The sequence below is a fragment of the Chelmon rostratus genome, chromosome 20 (genome assembly GCF_017976325.1).
Source record: "Chelmon rostratus isolate fCheRos1 chromosome 20, fCheRos1.pri, whole genome shotgun sequence".
NCBI classification, from domain to species: domain Eukaryota; kingdom Metazoa; phylum Chordata; class Actinopteri; order Chaetodontiformes; family Chaetodontidae; genus Chelmon; species Chelmon rostratus.
In genome coordinates this window covers 8,101,198-8,120,526 of record NC_055677.1, presented here as the reverse complement: position 1 = coordinate 8,120,526, position 19,329 = coordinate 8,101,198, and the positions used below count along the sequence as shown (strand labels likewise).

Below are 19,329 nucleotides of genomic sequence, written 5' to 3'. Positions count from 1 at the left end.
GATATTTTTATTATTGTCAACAAATCTCATTACAAACCAGTGTCAGTCTCTCAGTACTTTCTGACTCCCTAACCCTGTTTCTACTCAAGATGTTAAACTTGTTAAATGCTCATAGCCATATAGTTTCCTTTTTTAAAAGGCTAAATAATTTCCCTAAACTGCTGAGCACTGCAGCTTTTAGTAAATGCTACTCAAACACAAATAAATTAATGCATTTTTTGAGAGTACTTTATATATTTATGTTGTAAGAGAGCATAAATTATTACACCCTTTGAATTCAGACACTCAAATCAAATGGTGGAGGTAAAATATAGTGCACTATGAAGTAAATGTGGGTGATTTGGGAAACAGGAAGTTAAATATAGTGCACTGTAAAGTAAATGTGGGTGATTTGGGAAACAGGAAGTTAAATAAAGTGCACTATAAAATAAATATGGGTGATTTGGGACACAGGAAGTTAAATATAGTGCACTATATAGACGGTGGACACTGGCTCTCCTCAGGTCACAAACAAAGATCAGCCTCAGCCTTAACCTTTAGATGACATTGTGATCTCTGACCTTTACCCTAAACGCTGTCCTCACACATATCCTCTCCTGCCCACCCTTGCAGAGACGCCCAAGCAGGTGGCCAGCCATGAAGTTTCGCCGGGGTTCGGGTCACCCGGCCTATGCAGAGGTGGAGCCGGTGGGCCAGGAGAAGGAGGGCTTCATCGAGTCCGAGCAGTGCTGAGTTAGGAGGGGGCGCCTGCATCCCTGCAGCCCCCCTCCTGTACCTGCCCTCCTCCCTCCTGCTCCACAGGAACCTCTCACCAGGAACCTCCAGGATCTGCTTATCGGCAGAGGAGCTCAGTGTACACAATGACTCGTTAAGACTGCGGAATCGGCCCCTTGAGCGCGACATGAGACTGGATAGAGCAGCCAACGACATGAGGAAGTGAGAAAACCCTGAAAACTGATCCAAGACTTGAACCCATTGTTCAGCTCCTGTTGCCAAGGAACTGATCTATTGGGGACAAAGGGAGGGGACAGCATTGATGTCATCGACTCAGTCAGCATTGGTATAGTTTTGTACGGCTGCTATCATGTTGCCGTGGAGGGATTGTACAGCCTGACTGCCTAGACTGGATACTGGTGCGTCTGAGGGGCTGAATTATACAATATATATTTTCAGAAACAACAGAGTATGTGAACAGAGATTTTCACTTTATTGTCGGTGGGGTTATACTGTATAGGCCTTTGTATATCCATCAGGTTTTTACTTCTTTTTCTTTCAGTATGTTGTTTTCACAGGGGTTGGCACATTTATCTGTATAGACCGTTGGTATTGCTCTTCAGTACCATAGCAGGCTTGATTGACTTTTCCACTGGCCGCTCTGCACAGAGTGGCTGCAGCTGTGCGTCGTGACGCGAGCTGAACTCCTGTCACTGCGATTGATCGCAGTTCAGAGAAAAAGCTCTGAACTTTCAGCTTTGCTGTTGAATTAGTTTGTGACGTTTGGCTGGGTTCATTTTCTGAAAATGAGGTGTAAGATGGTTTTTGTTCACTTTATTTTTAATGGGTGATGGCCACACTGTTATCCTTCTCATTCTTTTGATTGGTTCTTTGATTGATTCCTTACATCATTGATACCATTTTATGTTTTGGGGGTTTTTTTTGTTTTGTTTTTTTGCCTTGCCATTTTGTCCCTGACTAGAGTTTGCACAATTTGTTTCCCATGCACATTTTATTTGCTCATTTGACATGTGGTACTAATGCAAAATGACAAGACAGGCGCTTGTGAGTGTGTATGCTGAATATATTTTCTAAAGTGTAAGTGATTCTGTGTGTGTGTATATTTGTGTGAATGCAAAAGAGAGCAGTTTACAGTAGTGATTGGATATTCACCTGCTTTATGGGTGCATATGTTTGAGCTGGCTCTGCACAGTGATTCTTATTGATTTGAATCTGAGGTATCTGGATACAGTTTGTGTGAGCCAGAAAACACACTGGTATGGTTGGAGTTTTCCTTTATTTTACAGTGTGGTTTCCTTTTCCAGTATATGCCAGTACCATTGGCTACTCTGTGTTTATTGGCTCATTCATGTCAACACATTAATGTATATACCAAGGCCAAAACATTTGCAGATTCAGGTAACTCATGGCAAACATTTGTAGTATAGCAGTATAGTACAAAAAACTTTTTTTATTTTTTATGAGTGGCCTTTTTTTCTCTACTTTTTTACTTAAATGTGAATACTGTTCCAGTCATAACTGTCACTGATCAATACACAAGGCTTCTAACTGAAAACATCCAAACACTCATTTCTACTGTTAGATATTACTTCAAGACAAAATCATGTTTTTACACCAATGATTGTAGACGCATTTTAGAGACATAATCAATATCCTGGAATTCTACTGAAAAATAAAACGTGCAATATTACACCCATTCAGTTTGACACTGAAAATACATTAAAATAACAATCATCTGGATTTTCTTATTTCACACCTTGTCGTCATCACATTGAGACCAAAGACTAATCAGCATCTGAGTGAGCTATATCTCCAAGTATGTACCTCAACCTGCCCACAGCCTCAGCAGCCATACCACCTTCCTGAACATACCAGTTTAGTTGTAGCTGAAGTGGTTAACTGGTTAGTAAACAGCCATTTATAATATAAAACTGCAATACAACTGATCTCTCTAAACCCCTCCCCCTAGTGGCGATTGTACAATCGTAGCTGAGCAACCGTAACTAGGCACAATGTCAAAATTTTGATTTGTTGAAGGGTAACATTACATGGGACTGTAGTCAGAGAGATACACACCATTTAAATGGTAGCCGGGTGGTGTCTCTTTATTTAGCCTTTCCAAAGACAAAAATACAGGAGCAACAGTGTAACGAATGGATTTATCAGTGTATTTATCTGCCTTTTCATAACCTGAAAACGTTGGCATGTCCGGCTAACTAGCTTACTTCCTACAGTAGTAACCAGCCTACTTATAAGGCCAAGAGGCGCGGTATTAGGCTAATGATTCAAAACAAAGATGGCACTTCGCCGACAACATACTAGGAAAGAGTAGGAAACTTGGGAAACGGGTTAAAAATCGTATTTATTGCACCATAGACATTTTTTAAAATCCATATGGCTATATGAGTTTCGGAGGATTCTGATAATACTGGTAAGTTAACGACCTGATTTTTTTTGTTCAAACATTGCACGTCTATTATCTGTTAGAGAAACCATGTTTACTCTGTGGTGTTATGCTAATACAGGTGAGGCTCAAAATTTGGCTAACATCACCCGAGATAGTGTTATGTTCGGTTAATCCTCATCGTAAAAGTCTTTTCTCTCGTCACGTTAAATATGCCAAGCTATTGGCAAGCTAAATAAAATGGTGTTTCTCCATCACAACAGTTAGTTTGGCTCTAACTGGGACAAATTTAGCTTTTATTCATTCAGTGTTATAAATAAGGTGTGTATCCATCATGTGTACATACATATTTATGGCCACTTTTACAAGATTCGTATTTTAAAACACATTTAAAAGTCAGACAGAGACAGTGTTTTCAACTAGCTAATGAGGCGTTATGCTAACGTTAGCTTCATTAACTCGCTAGCTGCAGCTGACAAAGCCTGCCAGCCACAGCTGTCATATGGCTGCAAATGAAAAACCAGATTTTGATTACCACTGCCTGAAGTCAATGATGTATTGCTGAAGAAATAACGTAATTTCGATGTTAAATCTGCCACTTTATCATTGTGAACTGAACAGTTTAAAACGTAGTTAAGCGGCCTTAGCAACAGTAACTATGGGGGCGGGGCTTAGCCGAGGACTGATATCGCTCATGTGAACAGGATGTAAACATTTCATCCTCTTAATACACTCTCATTAACACATCTTGTCACCTACATACCCAAAGAGTCATGTGCAAATACCAAATTATGGACTCACTGGCTGTTTAAAACCTTCACACAGACCCTTCTTTACAACTGCGCTGAGTTCTGCTGTGGTCTCATTGGTGTCGACCAGAGAGTACAAACCTGCTTTTCAAACCCTCTTTTATGACTCCTCATAACTCCTCTTCACAACAGGAGAGACAGAGGGGGTTAAGTTTAACAGCCCAATGGCTTTTTCATGCGTACAGATTTTTTTTTCCATTACTGTTAGCTTGATCCCTGTGCAGAAATGCTCTTTGCAAGTGCTTGTGACATCTGCTTGTTGTACACTGCCACCTGAAACTGCAAGTGTTTTTATAACCACTGTTAAATGCAGTCAGAGAAAAGGTGGCTGATGCTAGGACTCGTTTGTCTTTAACATGACCAGAAAAGCCGAAACACTTTGACGTTGTCTAGCAGCAAAGACTTCACTTGCTTCACTGGACTCGACTAATCACTTTCACTCCCACTTTCTTTAACAGTGTTATTTTAGATGACAAAAAGCAGCATAGTGGTGTTGTTGAGATAGGTTCCTGCTGTGTTACATTATTTTTATCTCTGACTTATGGGTTGGATTGAAAGATGTTAAGTCAGATGGATTCAGCAACATTTACCAGAGCTCAATATAAAGAAACAAGACCTGTGAACTTGTTCTTATCTTATCATGACACTCCATAGCACACAATCGCGCAGTATCATAGCTGTCTGTAATTTCTGTAACTGCTGTTGTTTTGATTACATTTGAAATAATAAACAATGTTGTTAAATACAAAGACATCCTCAGAATATCTCTATTGCGCTCCTTTTGCTGTGTGTAACTGCTTGTTTTTCATTTAATCATACATTTGGCTATATTCATAAGTACCGTAGAATAGAAGTGAATTTCATATAAAACCACTTCCATTAATCAGCATTCAGACATAGATTCAGAGCCCAAATACAGGGAAACACTGAGCAGCTGGAGAACTGAGGCACTTTTGCATTATTCTGGCTTAAATGCCTTCATAATTAATTTAGATATGCACGCCAAAAATTTAAATAAGATCTTGGCACAGGCTAATTTGGACAAAAGCCAACGTTTGACTGACAGAAGGCTGAACACTGTCTGTCAATGCTCATTCTGCAAGTCAGTTACTTGACTGTAAAATCTTACCACAGCTTCATGCAGCCCATTTCTGTATATTAAATAATAATAATAATAATAATAATAAAAAAACTAATTTTCTACTTTACATCACCCCTATCAGCCCTGAAAGAGAGCACAGCAGTGGAAAATGCTGCCTGGTTTGTGTGAAATCCCTGGATCAGGTAGATAGTGGATCTGCCTCCCTGCAGATTGAGGCGATAGAGCTCAGTAGTACAGCAGTACAGAGAGAAAGCTGACTAAACAGGGCAGCTAAGGGGAGCTCAGCAAGCTGGGAGGTACAAGGAAGGAGGAAAATATTACTGACTGAGCCAGAGAGCTTACAGATTTTTTTTAACCTAAGATTTGTTCAGTAGCACTGAGGACAAAGCTGGAATTAAACTTCTATAATGATTGGCAGTAGAACTGACTTAACAATACAGTCAGGAAGTAATGAAGTGTGCTGCATAAACACAGGCTCTGCATATTTTGCATTTAAATATAATTAGCGGGTGTTGATGGTTGGGCACTCAGCGTTCACATTCCCCAAATCCAGTTAATGAATGTATTGTTGGTTAGGTCACACCAGAGCTGTCTACATGTTGACATGATGTTTTACTGCCACCTAGTGGCCAAACTACAGTACTGCTGTCCATAAAGTGACAAACATTAGTGAGATGGCTACATTCTGAGGTTGAATGCATCTGTGATTTGTTTCCTCTAGATCAGTACATTACAAAAACCAATCTAATCCTTTGTGAAACAAAGCGAGACCACCTATTCTCCTCATGTTCAGGCAGTTTATTATGCCAAATTAGTTTGTAAGTGGAGGCAATAAGCAGAGAAATGCAGCTATTTGAAAAGTTGATTGTTTCAGTCATTTTTCAAGCATAAATGCCAAAGATACTCAGGCCCCAGCTTAATTAGAAAATGGGAGGTTTTACTGCATTTATTTGTTATTTATGATGTAAATTGAATGTCTTTTGGACTGTTAGTCAGATAAACCAACCAATTTTAAGACATCACCCCGGGCTCTGAGAAATTATGCTGATTCTTTTTAACATGTAATTTACTAAACAATTAATAGATAAATCAAGAAAAGAATCTGCATCCTAGTTAAAGTAACGTTTAACTTTTAATTTTGGCTTGCAGTTACTGTCCAGGCTCTGACAAATCATTTAACAAATTAAAGAGAAACTCTTTAGTGACAAATTCTCACAAGTCTTCACCTGTCAAGAATTCAAAGAACAAGCCCCCAGAGTTTGATCAAAATATACATTTATTTAGACCTAATAGAAAAACAACACAGTGCAGCTATTGTTAAAATTCCATCACAAACAAGTCAACTGTAAGCAGTGTCAGACGGTAGACATGTTGCAGAGAGACTCAGCTCAGAGAGACGACGACTCTTTCATTAATTTCTTAAGAGTAACTTGATTCCCATGCTGAACTTAGACAGTAACTAAGTCACCATTACAAACACTGCTACAAACGGGGGCTATATTAGGTTGCATGTCTAACAGCAGGTTCTGTTTCCTGACCTTATTTTGTGACCGATGTTTGTTTCCAATGTATGTGTTTGGCATTTTGTGGTGATTTTAAGACTCTTCAGCCTTTATATATTAAATAATTCAGCTGTTTTGCGACTGGTGCATTAGTCCATGTTGCTTTGAAAGCTCATATCAGAGTGCTGACTGCCACTGAAGTGACATTTAACCAAACATACTGTGACTTACAACGGTAGCAGTGTTTGTAATTGTGGATATATAGCATTTGAGTCCTTTTTCATGACATGTTTTTCTCTAACCCCTGAATTTAAAATAAAATATGAGTAATATTGAGTCCTTTAGGGACCAGTGTACAGCAGGTCCCCTGTTTCCTGTCTCATATTTTTGTATTAAATGTCAACAAACATGTCTGTATTTGCCCACAAGGGGTGAAACAGTCTTAGAGCACATCTAAATTTAAAGCATGGGGTTTGCTGTACTTTAGATATTATTAACATATTCATGCAAGACCAACATATTCTTTCAAGAAATCAAACAAAGAAATCTACTACATTTACAGCAGTCCTAAAGGCTTTAAGTCAGTTTAAAATACTGGCTCTCGAGGCTTTGCTGGTGAGCGAAAACCAGCAGATGTGCGTCCCGAGGGCCAAGAGTGAGAAGTGATCTGTGACATTTACAAAATATTGAAGGCACTAATTTCCAACCTGGATGCTTGAAACTAACAGCTACCCTAGATATGTTATTAGTACCTGATTCCCACCTACATTTTACCAGGTTAACTAAAACAAAACCAGTATAATTATGTGTGAAATGATCTGCAGTGGAGGGATGTTTAAGGCAAAGATTTATGACCTGTTTATACTTTGTGCAGCTAGGCCAGTCCTATAATGGCCCCATAAAGTTTATGGCATAAACAGACACACAGGCAGTAGGGCTGGAGTGATTAAACTGGGCTGTTTTGGTGGTGTAACAGTACAGTAGTAATCTGGTGATCAGTGTGGCTAACAAAAGACAACTGAGCTATCTAGGGCCTACAAAAAAAGCAAACAGTGACACGCCTCCTCATGGTAGATTTGAGGGTCTGTCCAGAGCAGCTGACTCTGCTGGAAGAGGAGCTACATGATTCCCAGCTGGCTGTCTACAGAAGAGTCCTTAACGTAGCTATTCCCCCGTAGAACATGCCAGTATTTCACCAAGCTCAGGCCCACTGCAATCTGAAGACAGAACACATAACGAAGAGTTGGAAGGTTTGGGTCTCGCAGAGTCTGCTGGAATCCAAAGACTACACCCGTTTTCAACAAGATTTCCATTATTCTATAACCCCAAAGGTGCCCAGTGGAGTTTTCTTGTAAACAAACAAAAGTTATGTTTACATTTAGTGCTTCCATTCAAATGTGTGCCAAATTTTAACCGAATTCTGAGAGAATGAGCAGAAGAAAATGTGAATGAATACTCGTTTCCATCCACCGTAGTTATGCGATAATAAGGAGGTTCATTGAGAAAAGTAGTAGGTGGCACCAATTCTGTAGTCTGGAAACCATAAGACCAGAAGAAGAGGGCACAACAAGATGACATCTGAGAGCGCTAGTTGAACCTCAAATAGTGAAAAACAATGCAGAAAACATGGTGGAAATATGACATTTCCTCTTCTAAGTTAACGTTAGCTTAAACCTGTCTGCTCACGAGCCGTCTTCTTCTGCACTACCTTTGTTGGCACGTCGTCCTGTTTGCTCACACGTTACCACTGCCAACCATCTGTCACTGGTCCAAAGTGCTGCTAGTATTCACAAAACTCCACAGGGTAATTAGAAAGATGTGACAACCACGTAGAAATTCTTTACAAAGGGATATTTAGGAACTATGTAGGACTTTTTAAGAAAGTCTCAGTCACACGGCTCAGACCTGTAACCATCTACAACTCAGAGCTCTCTGAGCAACAGCCAATAAGACAGTGGATATCATAGAGAAGCACTTCAGCAAACGGTTCAAAGGGTGGTTTCATAAAGGAAGACAACAACAATGCCTATGTCCTTGTGTAGTTTTTCCTGAATGGAAATGTCTGACTCCCTTCATTAGGTCCCCTGTATACCCCCCGAGAAACCTCTGATGTCCTGTAGAAATAGCTGCCACTAACACTTTGATCACTGAGACCATAAAGCACAGTCACACAGCGCCAACTTTAAACTGTAGGAAAGTAGAGAAGGTGCCCTCTAAACAAGTATTGTACTGAGAGAGTCACCTTTCAAGCACCTCTGCACTGACTTCCAAACTAAATGGATTCTTTCTCTGATTAATTGAAAAGAGTGCATCTGTGTGGAGGCCTTATCAGGTCGGCTCAGCAGCAAAAAACACAATCTGCATCGAACTATTCTAATGATTAATCTGCAGAATATTTTTGCAGTTATCTGACGAATCGTTTGAGCAATAAAATGTCATGCAAATTTATTTTTTTGTCCATCGAGTCATCGTTGCAGCTCTACATGCTACATGGCCCATCCTTGCCTCAAGCAGATCCCTCTGCCACAAAGTGACATAAACAGCTGACAGATCCATTTAAGGGAAACCAAATCAATTCTTTAAGGCAAAAGACAAAAAAAATCAATAACTGCTCAAGTGCTTTTTAACAGTACAGTGAGAGTGTAATAAACATTACAACAAGAGAAAAGCATTTACAGTTTGGTCACAACAAATGGGAATCGTTAAATAAGCAATTCCCTCAACAGCCATTGACAGAATATTATAGTAACAATTTACTAGTGCAGCTCTTAAATTGGTATCCACCCTGAAAAAGGAGCATTCAGTACACACTGGGTTTAGAAAAGATGTTACCTGTGTAACAGCCTGTGCTTCCTTGTTTACATTAAATTAAATCCATCCCATCACACAACCCTCAAGACACTTACAAACCTACAAACAGCCCCCTAATTTAAGTTCAAAATATCATTTTATGTTAAAACAGGGGAGTATAAATCTTTGGACAGCATGAAAAAAAGGCCTCATCACAATTAAAATATACTGCATCGTAAAGAATGCACACAACTCAAACACACGGTAACATGTCTGATTGAAAAAATAAATAAATCACACTGGTTTATACATTCAGTAACATTTCTGTTATTTACCCTTTTCTGTCTCATCACATAAGCAGCTTTGCCGTCGGTACATTAAGGCAGAGGCTCTGTTAGTTGTGGTTTAGACGGTCCTTCAGCCAAGAGTGTCCTGTTAATCTAGAATCACAAAAATGCATTATGACAACAGCTGCAAAATACGATCTTAATTCACATGCGTTTAGCTACAACCCCGACCCCAAAAAGTTGTGATGCTGCATAACAGTTTCGAATAAGCAGATATTTACAAAAAGCAATGAAGCTGATGAGGTAAAACATTAACTGTATTGTATTTGTATTGTTTTACATTGAGTTTATGTCAAAAGGGATAAGCAAGTTATCACAATCTGTTTTGTTAATGTTTAACACAGCGTCCCAGCTTTTTCGACTGGGGGTTGTAAACTAAAGTCATATCACTTTTATTATAGTGGGGAATGTGAATGATGTCATTCATAATGGCTAGAAATGACTCTGTAGCTCCTCCCAGCTCTGCAGAGCATTTTAGCTCATTGTTTTGGTTCTATGTGCTGCGACTGTCACTGCTCTCATACAAAGCGCTCTGATGAGACAGACAATCTCTAAGATGTGGGCCGGAAAAACAAAATAATAAGATGAAAGATGCTGTAAAGCTTGGTAGAGCTGAGGGGAGCTGCAGAGACAGGTGATGATTTTGTGTGAGTTCATCACAACAAGAGACCACTTTCACTTATTAGTAGTCGTAGTCCATTGTTAACATAATAATATTGATTCCAGCCACTTTAAAGTCTCAAATTCATTACACAGAGGCTTTAATTATAATATTTGCTTAACAGAAAAGTTGTTGAAGGAACTCACAACATACTAAAATTCACTTTGACTTTCACATGAGCCAAGATGAACACATCACTCACTGGAAAGCGGCTCCACCTCCATAGCTTTTGACAAACCCAGCCCAGAGTTCTGTTTGGGCCGTGCCCCCAGCTCCCGCGCCTCCCTGGCTGGATTCTGGTTCTCATCCAGAGGTTTCTTCTCTTTCTCCACCTCCTCTGGGTTGTAGTAGCTCCCATCCTCTGCCACCATCTTCTCCACTCTTTCCAGCAAGCGTCCCACCTGGGGATGCTCCCCGAATATGCAGTTATTAATGACAAAGTACCTTCGCTTACACTTTTCCAACACCCACTGCAGCTCCTTGCCCTCCCTGCGGATGTACCTCTCGATTGAAATGGTCCTCAACACCTCTGCCCAGCTGAAAACCACAATGGTATGCTTCCACACATGCTCGCCAAAGAGGCTCACATGTTCCTCGATGCGAGCCCGGTCCACCTCTGTGAACATGCCCACAGGGATGACGAGCAGGAAGGCGTGAGGACCTGGAGGGCAGAGAGATGCTCCCCTCACTAGCTCCTGTTTGTAGGAGGATGGCGTATCCTGGGCGGAGAACCATCCTGGAGTGTCAACCACAGTCACATGCCGCCCCTGCACCTCTGTCTGTCTCTTGACACAGAACTCGGCTGCTCGCTCCAAGCGAAACTCCTCTCGGCCCAGGATAGTGTTTCCGGTCAGGCTCTTCCCCGGCCACCTCCAGCCCAGCACCACCAGACGAACTTCGGGCAGGTGGTGAGCTGCCCTGGCTGCAGTCTTTCTGGCCTCCTCTTCTGGTCTAGTGACGTCTCCGCCTGCGGTCATTAAATGTATCGATTTTAGTACTGGAGAAGGTTATTATTTTCATGCAGCCATTTTTGCAGTCATGAATTTTCCATTGGTCAAACTGAAAAATAATACCTTTTATTTCTTATTTAATATATTACATTTATACATGTAGTTTGTTTTTCTATGTTGTGAATATACATTCAATCAATAAATAAAATTATATAAATAATACCCTTCAGCAAACCCATTTGGCTTATTTATACCGGTACTGTGGATGTAACTCTTACTTTACGCAACTTTCACGAATAAAAGCTCTTGTAAAGTTAGCGGACAGTAAGAACGTAGCTTCCCAATTGATTAATCAAAACATGTTGCCCAAGTATTATGGAAATATTTTCATACGACGTCGTTAATAACAGTGTAAGAAGAACATACAAGTAGGTGAAATATTTCTAGCCTCTTAACGTCGTAACATATTACGTGTGAAACGTGTCACATCCCGGTTTCAGGGGGAAATAACGTTAGCCTGGACACACTTTGCTAACTTTGCGCTAATTTTAATAGCCGCGGAAACTACCCACATTTGTTTGACAACTCGCAGTTAACAACAAACAGATTTAAAAAGATAATGTTACTGGCTCACCTGCTGTCTGAACTGGTCTATTCGCTTCCATATTGTTTTAGTCCTGGTCGTGGTTTTATTCAGGTATTATTTGTCTTTGGGAGGCTAGTTAGCCGGACGAGGACTTCCTCCTACCTGACGACAGACGTGACAAGCTAACCGAAATGTAACGACGTCATTTCCGGTCTCATCTTTCGAAATAAAGGCCCGAAAGAAAAAAACGGATGCGATATTACTAGACGAAGTGACATTTTAGATTGTTTTATTATAAATGAGGGAAAGAATTATAACTGAAAATGTTTTTAAAAATTAAACTTGAAAAGAATATATAATCATAAAAAGCCCACATTAACCTGAATATGTGGCACAAAGGACAAGCAGCACATAAATATAATAAAGACAATACTGTTAGACAATAGCTGTTTTTATTGTTGAATGTTGATAAAGCAATATATTTACAAAATTAATGCAAAATCAGACTTTATTTACAGCTGTATGAAATACAGTTTAGCATATTTGCTCTGTGTTAAATTATCAGAGTCAATCCGTGTCTTCATTAGTCCTATGAAAATAGTGTAATCTGTACAAGTAAGAATGATTATTGTAAAGACAGAAAATAAAGGAAGAGAAACATAAATCTAAAATTCAGTTTGTCAGTTCCTTCACTTAAAAACGTGTTTGATAAATACAACCTGCAAAGTGGCATTAAAAGCCGGTAAGCAAAAAGCTTATTTTAAAAATAACATGATGCTCTTCATTTTCCCTAAAAGCCTTCAAAATTAATACAAAAAGCTAAACAAAGACAAAAAAAGCTCCTTCTAGAATTTTTATGTTTGTTTCTCTTGGTGAGAGGCTGCCTTTGTGTGATTAAGTCGCCCATGATGCCAGCATACGCATGTCGTCATCTTCTTCAGCCCTTTTCTTGATTGCTGTGAAAAGAAAGAAACCGTTGACAATGAATGCTGTCAAAGCTTTATGCAGCAATCATCAGGGTTAAGGCTGCAGCTAAGGATATATTGTGTTATTGATAAAACGTCTTTGGTTCACATCCGACGGGGACCAACAGTTAAAAAACATTAAATTTTAATGTATATGCAAACAAAAATAACAGCTAATTTTAATTTTTTGTTTTTCCACATGCTTTTGTTTACTTTTAATCTATAAATATCTGAATATATGTAGGCAAGTGTCTTTGCATATACTGTCTATGAATGTCTTTGTGTACATATGATTGTATTTTTTTAATGTGAAACAGGTATGCAGGACTGGCAAATTTCTCTTTGGGGATAGATAGATAGATAGATAAAGTATCTATCTAAAACAGTACAACAAGTAAATATTCTCTCTTATTTGTAGATAAATGACTAACTTTTGGAGGTGACAGTTCAATTTGCTGCTTCCCACTTTGTAAAGTAACAAACTGTCAGTCTGCTATTAATTTCTAAGACACAGTGGTGACAGTGGCTCATAGATGTTGAAGTACATGCAACAGCTTGCTGTGGGTAGTGGTTAAAAAAAGTCATTTGCCCTCTAATGTATCAGGTCCTTGCAGCGTTGCACTTACTTGCGCGCTGACTTGGCCGTGCTGAAGGCAGTTTGGAGCTGGGCACGCTTGGTAGTCCGCCCATACTCCTCATGTTGTCCTCGAGCTCCTCCTGTTCCAGCTCTGCCAGCTCTGCCAGCAGCTCATCCTAAAAACAACACACAAAGTACACACAGGATTTAGAGTTCGGTCAGGTGCGTTTTTGCCATTTTAACAGTCGTACCAGATCAGAGAAAAGATTAGCACACAGACTGTACAGAGCGTGTTTCCAAATCTGTGATGCGTCAAAAGAGTAAATGGCAGGATGGAGGAGGTAGGAAATGTATGAACCTCATCAAATGTCTCGCCGAAAGGTCTGGAGATGGCATCACTGATCTCTTGGGCCACATCCTGTTGCTCTGTGATGTCTTGCATCAGATCATCGATCTTGTCAATGTCCCTGAAAAAGCGAGAGGAGAGATATCAAACATCACTGTAAACTTTTTTACTCACTTAAAGAAATTGTCTTTTTAGTGAGTTACTGATTGTAGTTATTGTTTTCATCTATTAATCATTTTTTCTAAACATACTGTATAATATTAAGGTAAAGGTATAAGGTTTGGTATCAGTACTGATAGGACATCACCAAAGACAGTTTGTACATTTTTGCCCAATTTGCTAATTTTTCAGATCGTTTTATGAATATAAATGAATAAATATTCCTGAGAAGTTTGATTTTCTAAGGTGAAACCCATTTGCATTTTTCCCATTCAAAAGTGTGATAATTTTAAGTATATTGCTGTCAGATATTATTTGATCTATCAAAAGCCAAAATAATCAGTGTCGGACACACAGTCACGCCAGGACCTTTTCAACTAAGCTATTTCCGAATTTGACACTTTTCAAGTGAGAAGGTTTCCTGCTCATAGGACCACGTTCTTACATGTTCTGGTGGACCTGCTTCATGGCCTTGGCAGCATAGCCCATGTTCTTCAGGACCTCCGTGTTGGTGTGTGAGTTCTCCAGAGCTTCCCTCTGAAACTCGATGGTGGAGAGCGTGCCGTCGATCTGGGTGAGCTGCTGCTCCAAGCGCTTCTTCCTCTTCAAGGCCTGCAGGGCAGCTGATACAGACAGGTCGCAGATTGATGGTTGTGACTTACTTCCATCTTTCTATCTAGTGTTCAGCATTCACAAACAAAAGCAGCACGGTTCCTCCCAATGTTTATTTTTAGTCTAAGGTGATTCAAGGAGCAGTGCAGCTCCACAAGGTTTCACATGAGAAAACAAAGTGAACTGTGCAGGTTTCTTACACAGGGAGAGACTGTCAGGTTTAATAAAATGCTCACTTGTAACAAACCTCTTGTACTTGCTGCATGCTACTTTAAGAAATGCAGGTAAACTACCTTACAGGTAAGAATGTGTGGTCTTGAGTTTAGGCTCCTTACGCTACGTGGAAGTGTTTTATCATCTTCAACCTCCTTCTTCAATACTTTTTAAAAGTTTAACTATGATATTTCCCATAAAACTTGGTCAAGTTTGACAATGTCCTGCTCCATTTTAAGCCACGGAGCACATAGGTAATAAAAGCCTTTGTCAAGGAAATACAGGTGCATAGATAATTTCAGGCCAAGATAAAACAAAAATAAAATGTACCCCGTTTGTTTTTTGTGCCATTCTTCTTGGCTATCATAATTTCTTGCTCTATCCTCTTCTCCAGGTAGTCTTGTTTCTTCGTCAGCATTTCCTCTGTTTCCCGGAGTTTGTGAATGGCCTCCTGGGGGGAAGGCCCTCCGCGCGACCGGTGGTGTCTGGACTTCGAAGAGCTCGACGAGCTCGAGCCGGAGCTCCCCTTCAAAAATTTCGCGATTTTGCTCATTTTTCAGCCGTTGTTGGTGACTGTAGTACAGACGAACTCCTCCAGACTGTGTGGATATACCGTCCGACTTCAAATTTTTTCGACGGGCGGGTGTGTTGCGTGCAGATTTTCCAGCTCGACAGCTTTGTGCTTTCAATTCAAACCAGTCAGTGAATGCACCTTTCACCACACCTTTCATCATTACCTGCGTGACGTAGTGACACTTGACACCTCCCTCCCGTTCCCACCTTAAACCTTTTTTTTTATCTCTCGGTTTAATGTCTCTTGGTTGGAGTTAGATAATAAATTAATAAACTTTTTTTTTTATCTTGTGATAAATTATAACGGGTGTGTTTTCTGAGAGGCGAACAGCGGCATGTAAAAAGTTAAAACCTGCATGCTAAATTATTTTAATTTCTTAATAGTCACGAAAGTGATTGAAATTCAGTTGTTGGCGTGAAACCGAGAGAAACTTTTAAAAACAACAGAAAAAAAAACAATCCCAGTCACGTGACGTCACGGCTGGGGTCAAAGTTCGTGTTGATGTCCGCAGACTCACCGCTAGCTGATGGCTGAATTAGACATTGGGAAGCACTGTCAGATCGGTTCCTGCAATCAGAAAGGTCCGTGTCATCTCCACCTGAGTTGCATTAAGCAATTGTATTAAAGTTTGACATTATTCTGCCGTATTTGTTAATATGAAGCACACCGAGCGTTCCTTTAGCGTGGGTAGCTTGTTAGCTAGTTAGCTGGTATCATTTGATTGTAACTGCTGGGTTGCTAAGTTAGCTCGCATGCTAACAGCTAACGAAATAGTTTGAAACATGGTCGGTGTTCAGTTATTAAATCAGCTTAAAGGCTTTCAGTGTTCAGTTATTATATCAAATGAAGAGTTTCGTATGTGAAACAGTTGGTTGCGGAGAAATTATGTTTGCCTCTCAGTTGTGTCAGTTACTATTTAGCGTTTCTGCTCAGATTCAAATGAGTTAGCACCAGTGTATAACGCTGTTGCCTAACGTTACTTATATCGTTGGGAGTCAATGAGGTGTCTCTGTTTTGCAGGTATTTGTTGAATTCAGCTCTGAGACAAACTGAATTTGTTCTTGTTCTTCTAGATTTCCTTCCGTTTGTGTGTGATTGCTGCAGCGGTGTTTTCTGGTAAGGATTCATCATCTCGTAGGGTATATCACTTTCCAAAGTCAGAGAAAGTATTCACATCCCGAACTTTAAGTAATAAAGTAGTTAGACCAACCTGATGAAAGGCTAACTTTTACTTTCATTTAAAAGAAATCCTAGTTTGGAAAGTAATTGCTAGTGGCCTCAATCTGATACTATCATCTGATTTTGGCTCATCATACTTGTTGCATTACATTTATATTTATATATAAGCATAGTAAAGAGTGTGTCCACCAGAGATCACAAACAAGTTAATTTTCAAACACATCTTGGCCATCCAGTCAAAAAAGTGTCTTTATGTTACCCGTTCATGTTAGAAAATGAATATTTGAGGATATATCATCGTCAGGTTTTTTGAACTCACAGATATCAGTATCTGTATCAACATCAAAAGTGTCCAGTGTCAGTCAGGCTCTAGTGACTACAGGTATCAGCTAAAGGCAGTAAGGTAAGTAAAAGTATAAAGTTGCATAATGTAGAAATAGTCCAATAAAGTACATCATAAATGTACTTTGATACTTTCACCTCAGAGCATTCCACATGTGTTTTATTGTTGATTAAGCATTTATATTCTTTTTGTCTCTTACAGCCTTGAACACAGAAGCAGAGAGGCACATTCATGTTCAGAGGTACGCTGTTTTGTTGAGTCTTAGTGTCTTTCTTTGATAAGAATACCACTGGGACACTCTGTCTGTCCTGTCCTGGCTTGTTTTCACATTTCCTTTAACTTTTTTCAGGAACCAGTGAAAAGGGAATCTCTATCTGTGGGTGGCAGCACAAGTCACCCATGCTCATTTCAAGACTGCAAGGGAAAAGAGTTGTTGCCAGTAATATGTCCGCAGTGTGAAAAACATTTCTGTCTGGCGTAGGTTTACAGTTTTTTTCTCTTTCAGTAACCTCCTTATAAAACAGCATAACTTGTGTTGACCTGTATGACACATTCTAGCTCATACACATCATACAGAAGAAGAAAAGGGGTTACTGTATTGTCCTCATTTTTTTTACAGTGCATTATTATTTTATTTGTGAAGCTGAAAGGGTTATATTTCTTTTGTTCTTGCCTTATAGCCATCGTCATCAAGATGATCACAAGTGTGAGAAGTTGGAGGTCCAAAAGCCTCGAATGGCAGCCACGAAAGAGCTGGTGCAAAAGATTGTTGGTTAGTTACAGTGTAGTTTGTATCTTGACAAGTTGCTTACGTACAGTTTTTCTGTTATTCCTTATTTGTCCACATGGGATCAGTATTAAACAAAATGGCGTCATCTTTGTCATAATGCTTGTTCATGTGTTTGTGTTACTCTCTTGTGACTGCTCAGAGTCAAAGGATGGATCCAAAAGTAAAGGACGCAGAGGAGCAAAGAACAGTGCAACTGCAGCTAAGGTAGCATTAATGAAACTGAAGCTGCATGCTGCAGGAGACAAGGGACTGCCACAGGTAAAACCAAGCTGTCTTGATTGTATTCTTAAAAAGTATGTGAAAATACCTTTTCTGCACATAATTACATTTTACATATTTTCTACAGTGTATCTCTGTGCATTGTTCTGTGTTTATTATTTTGTCCAACTGAGCATTTTCTTTCATTTTTTGGCTTTCCAGACAGAAAGAACCTATTTTCAGGTGTATCTTCCTAAAGAATCCAAAGACTCGAGCCAGCCCATGTTCTTCTGTTCCAAATGGAGTGTGGGAAAAGTGGTGGATTTTGCAGCCTCTCTAGCGAGCCTCAAGAACAGCAATAACATACTGACAGCTAAGGTAACAGATAACAGGAACAGAGTCACTGATAATCACAGAGAAGTTTGCACAGCACACTCATGCCTACCACTAAATGAATGATCTGCCTCCCTTACGTCTCAGGTCACTTTCTCATTTATTGAAATTCCTTTTCTTGTTCTCTTCATAACTTGCACTTCTTGAAAGAAGGTTAAAAACAGGACTTGAAGTACAGGCCTTAGGTATGAACACCTTCCTGCCTGCAGAGTGTTTACAGGAAGCTGGGTTAACCAAAGCGGAATGTGTTGCATGTCAGCGCTTTTGTGTCAACATGAACCTTTAACAATGTTACAGTGCTTCATTTCTAAGTATTCAAGTTTGTTTTCTTCAGTTACCTACAGTTACAGTTTATAGCTACTAATGTGTGATGTCTCTCAGTGGTGCTTTAATTGATTTCTAAAACAAAGTAGAGGTTTTATTTGTTTTCTCTCATTACACATCTCTCCTGTAAACTCATAAAACCACTCTTTCCATTTAAATGGTCACTTCTTTGAGTTCTACTTGAACATAAAGGAATTCAAGATTTCATACATTTTCGAGTCTAACAGGCTACGTTTTCTTCCAAGTGTAAGTTACACTTAAATATTCCAGGGAAAAAGCATAACATGGTTTTTATTTCTTGGAGAAGTCTTAACACAGCGTGCCTCTGTGCTCTCTGTTTGCAGAAGCTGCGCTTATGTCACCCTCATACAGGTGAGGCTTTGCGGATGGACGACACCCTGCTCTCGCTGCTGGCTCACCAAGAAACCCCTCTGTACAATGGGGGTAATGTGATCCTGGAGTACCTGGACAATGATTGCACAGGCCTGGAGGATGTTTCTGCCTATATCACACAGACCTGATAAACAGCACCAGCTACAACATGGATAATTTCTGTATGCTGTTTGTGTTTCTATCATTAAAGTGTTCTATTGAAATGCTTAATTTGGGTTGTACTTTTGTAACTGTATATAAAGCATTTGGCTAAAGTGAAACCTTTTTTCAACCCGGACCCTGTTTTCACAAAAGCTGTTGTCTCTGTAGTGATCATTTGCATAATGTCAGACATGTAGACTAACAATCTGGGCCTGTCAGTGGCAAAAACCAAACAC

The 19,329-nt window shown here is 39.7% G+C and overlaps 4 protein-coding genes across 7 annotated transcripts in view; 2 read left to right on the top strand and 2 right to left on the bottom strand.

Moving 5' to 3' along the window:
- The window catches only part of plxdc2b (plexin domain containing 2b), an 88,785-nt gene extending 84,094 nt beyond the window's left edge, over positions 1 to 4,691 (top strand). Inside the window, exon 14 of the mRNA XM_041961809.1 lies at positions 613 to 4,691. Coding sequence (XP_041817743.1) covers positions 613 to 732 — 120 coding nt within the window. The 3' untranslated portion in view covers positions 733 to 4,691. The remainder of the gene's footprint in view (positions 1 to 612) is intronic.
- A 1,623-nt stretch (positions 4,692 to 6,314) lies between these two features.
- LOC121624249 (GTPase IMAP family member 9) lies at positions 6,315 to 12,069 on the bottom strand. 4 transcript variants are annotated; one of them, XR_006007863.1, is made up of 4 exons: positions 11,935 to 12,069; positions 10,553 to 11,317; positions 9,678 to 9,782; positions 6,315 to 7,769 (listed from the first exon to the last, which is right to left on the bottom strand). XR_006007863.1 is itself a non-coding variant. In XM_041961899.1 (3 exons), the coding sequence occupies exons 1-3, from the start codon at positions 11,963 to 11,965 to the stop codon at positions 9,778 to 9,780; spliced, it is 801 nt and encodes a 266-aa protein (XP_041817833.1). In that variant the 5' UTR covers positions 11,966 to 12,069; the 3' UTR covers positions 6,315 to 9,777. The 4 variants fall into 4 exon arrangements, 2 of the variants coding, with proteins under 2 accessions (XP_041817833.1, XP_041817832.1); XR_006007862.1 differs by having other exon boundaries at positions 9,678 to 11,317; XM_041961899.1 differs by having other exon boundaries at positions 6,315 to 9,782.
- Positions 12,070 to 12,319: 250 nt separating this feature from the next.
- On the bottom strand, positions 12,320 to 15,443 carry chmp4c (charged multivesicular body protein 4C). The gene is made up of 5 exons (XM_041961628.1): positions 15,089 to 15,443; positions 14,379 to 14,556; positions 13,787 to 13,895; positions 13,478 to 13,604; positions 12,320 to 12,842 (listed from the first exon to the last, which is right to left on the bottom strand). Exons 1-5 carry the CDS (start codon positions 15,309 to 15,311, stop codon positions 12,781 to 12,783), a joined length of 699 nt encoding a protein of 232 aa, XP_041817562.1. The 5' UTR covers positions 15,312 to 15,443; the 3' UTR covers positions 12,320 to 12,780.
- Positions 15,444 to 15,838: 395 nt separating this feature from the next.
- zfand1 (zinc finger, AN1-type domain 1) lies at positions 15,839 to 19,156 on the top strand. Its single transcript, XM_041961680.1, has 8 exons — positions 15,839 to 15,913; positions 16,406 to 16,448; positions 17,056 to 17,095; positions 17,204 to 17,331; positions 17,535 to 17,626; positions 17,784 to 17,902; positions 18,065 to 18,220; positions 18,904 to 19,156. Exons 1-8 carry the CDS (start codon positions 15,859 to 15,861, stop codon positions 19,078 to 19,080), a joined length of 810 nt encoding a protein of 269 aa, XP_041817614.1. The 5' UTR covers positions 15,839 to 15,858; the 3' UTR covers positions 19,081 to 19,156.
- The last annotated feature ends 173 nt before the right edge of the window (positions 19,157 to 19,329 follow it).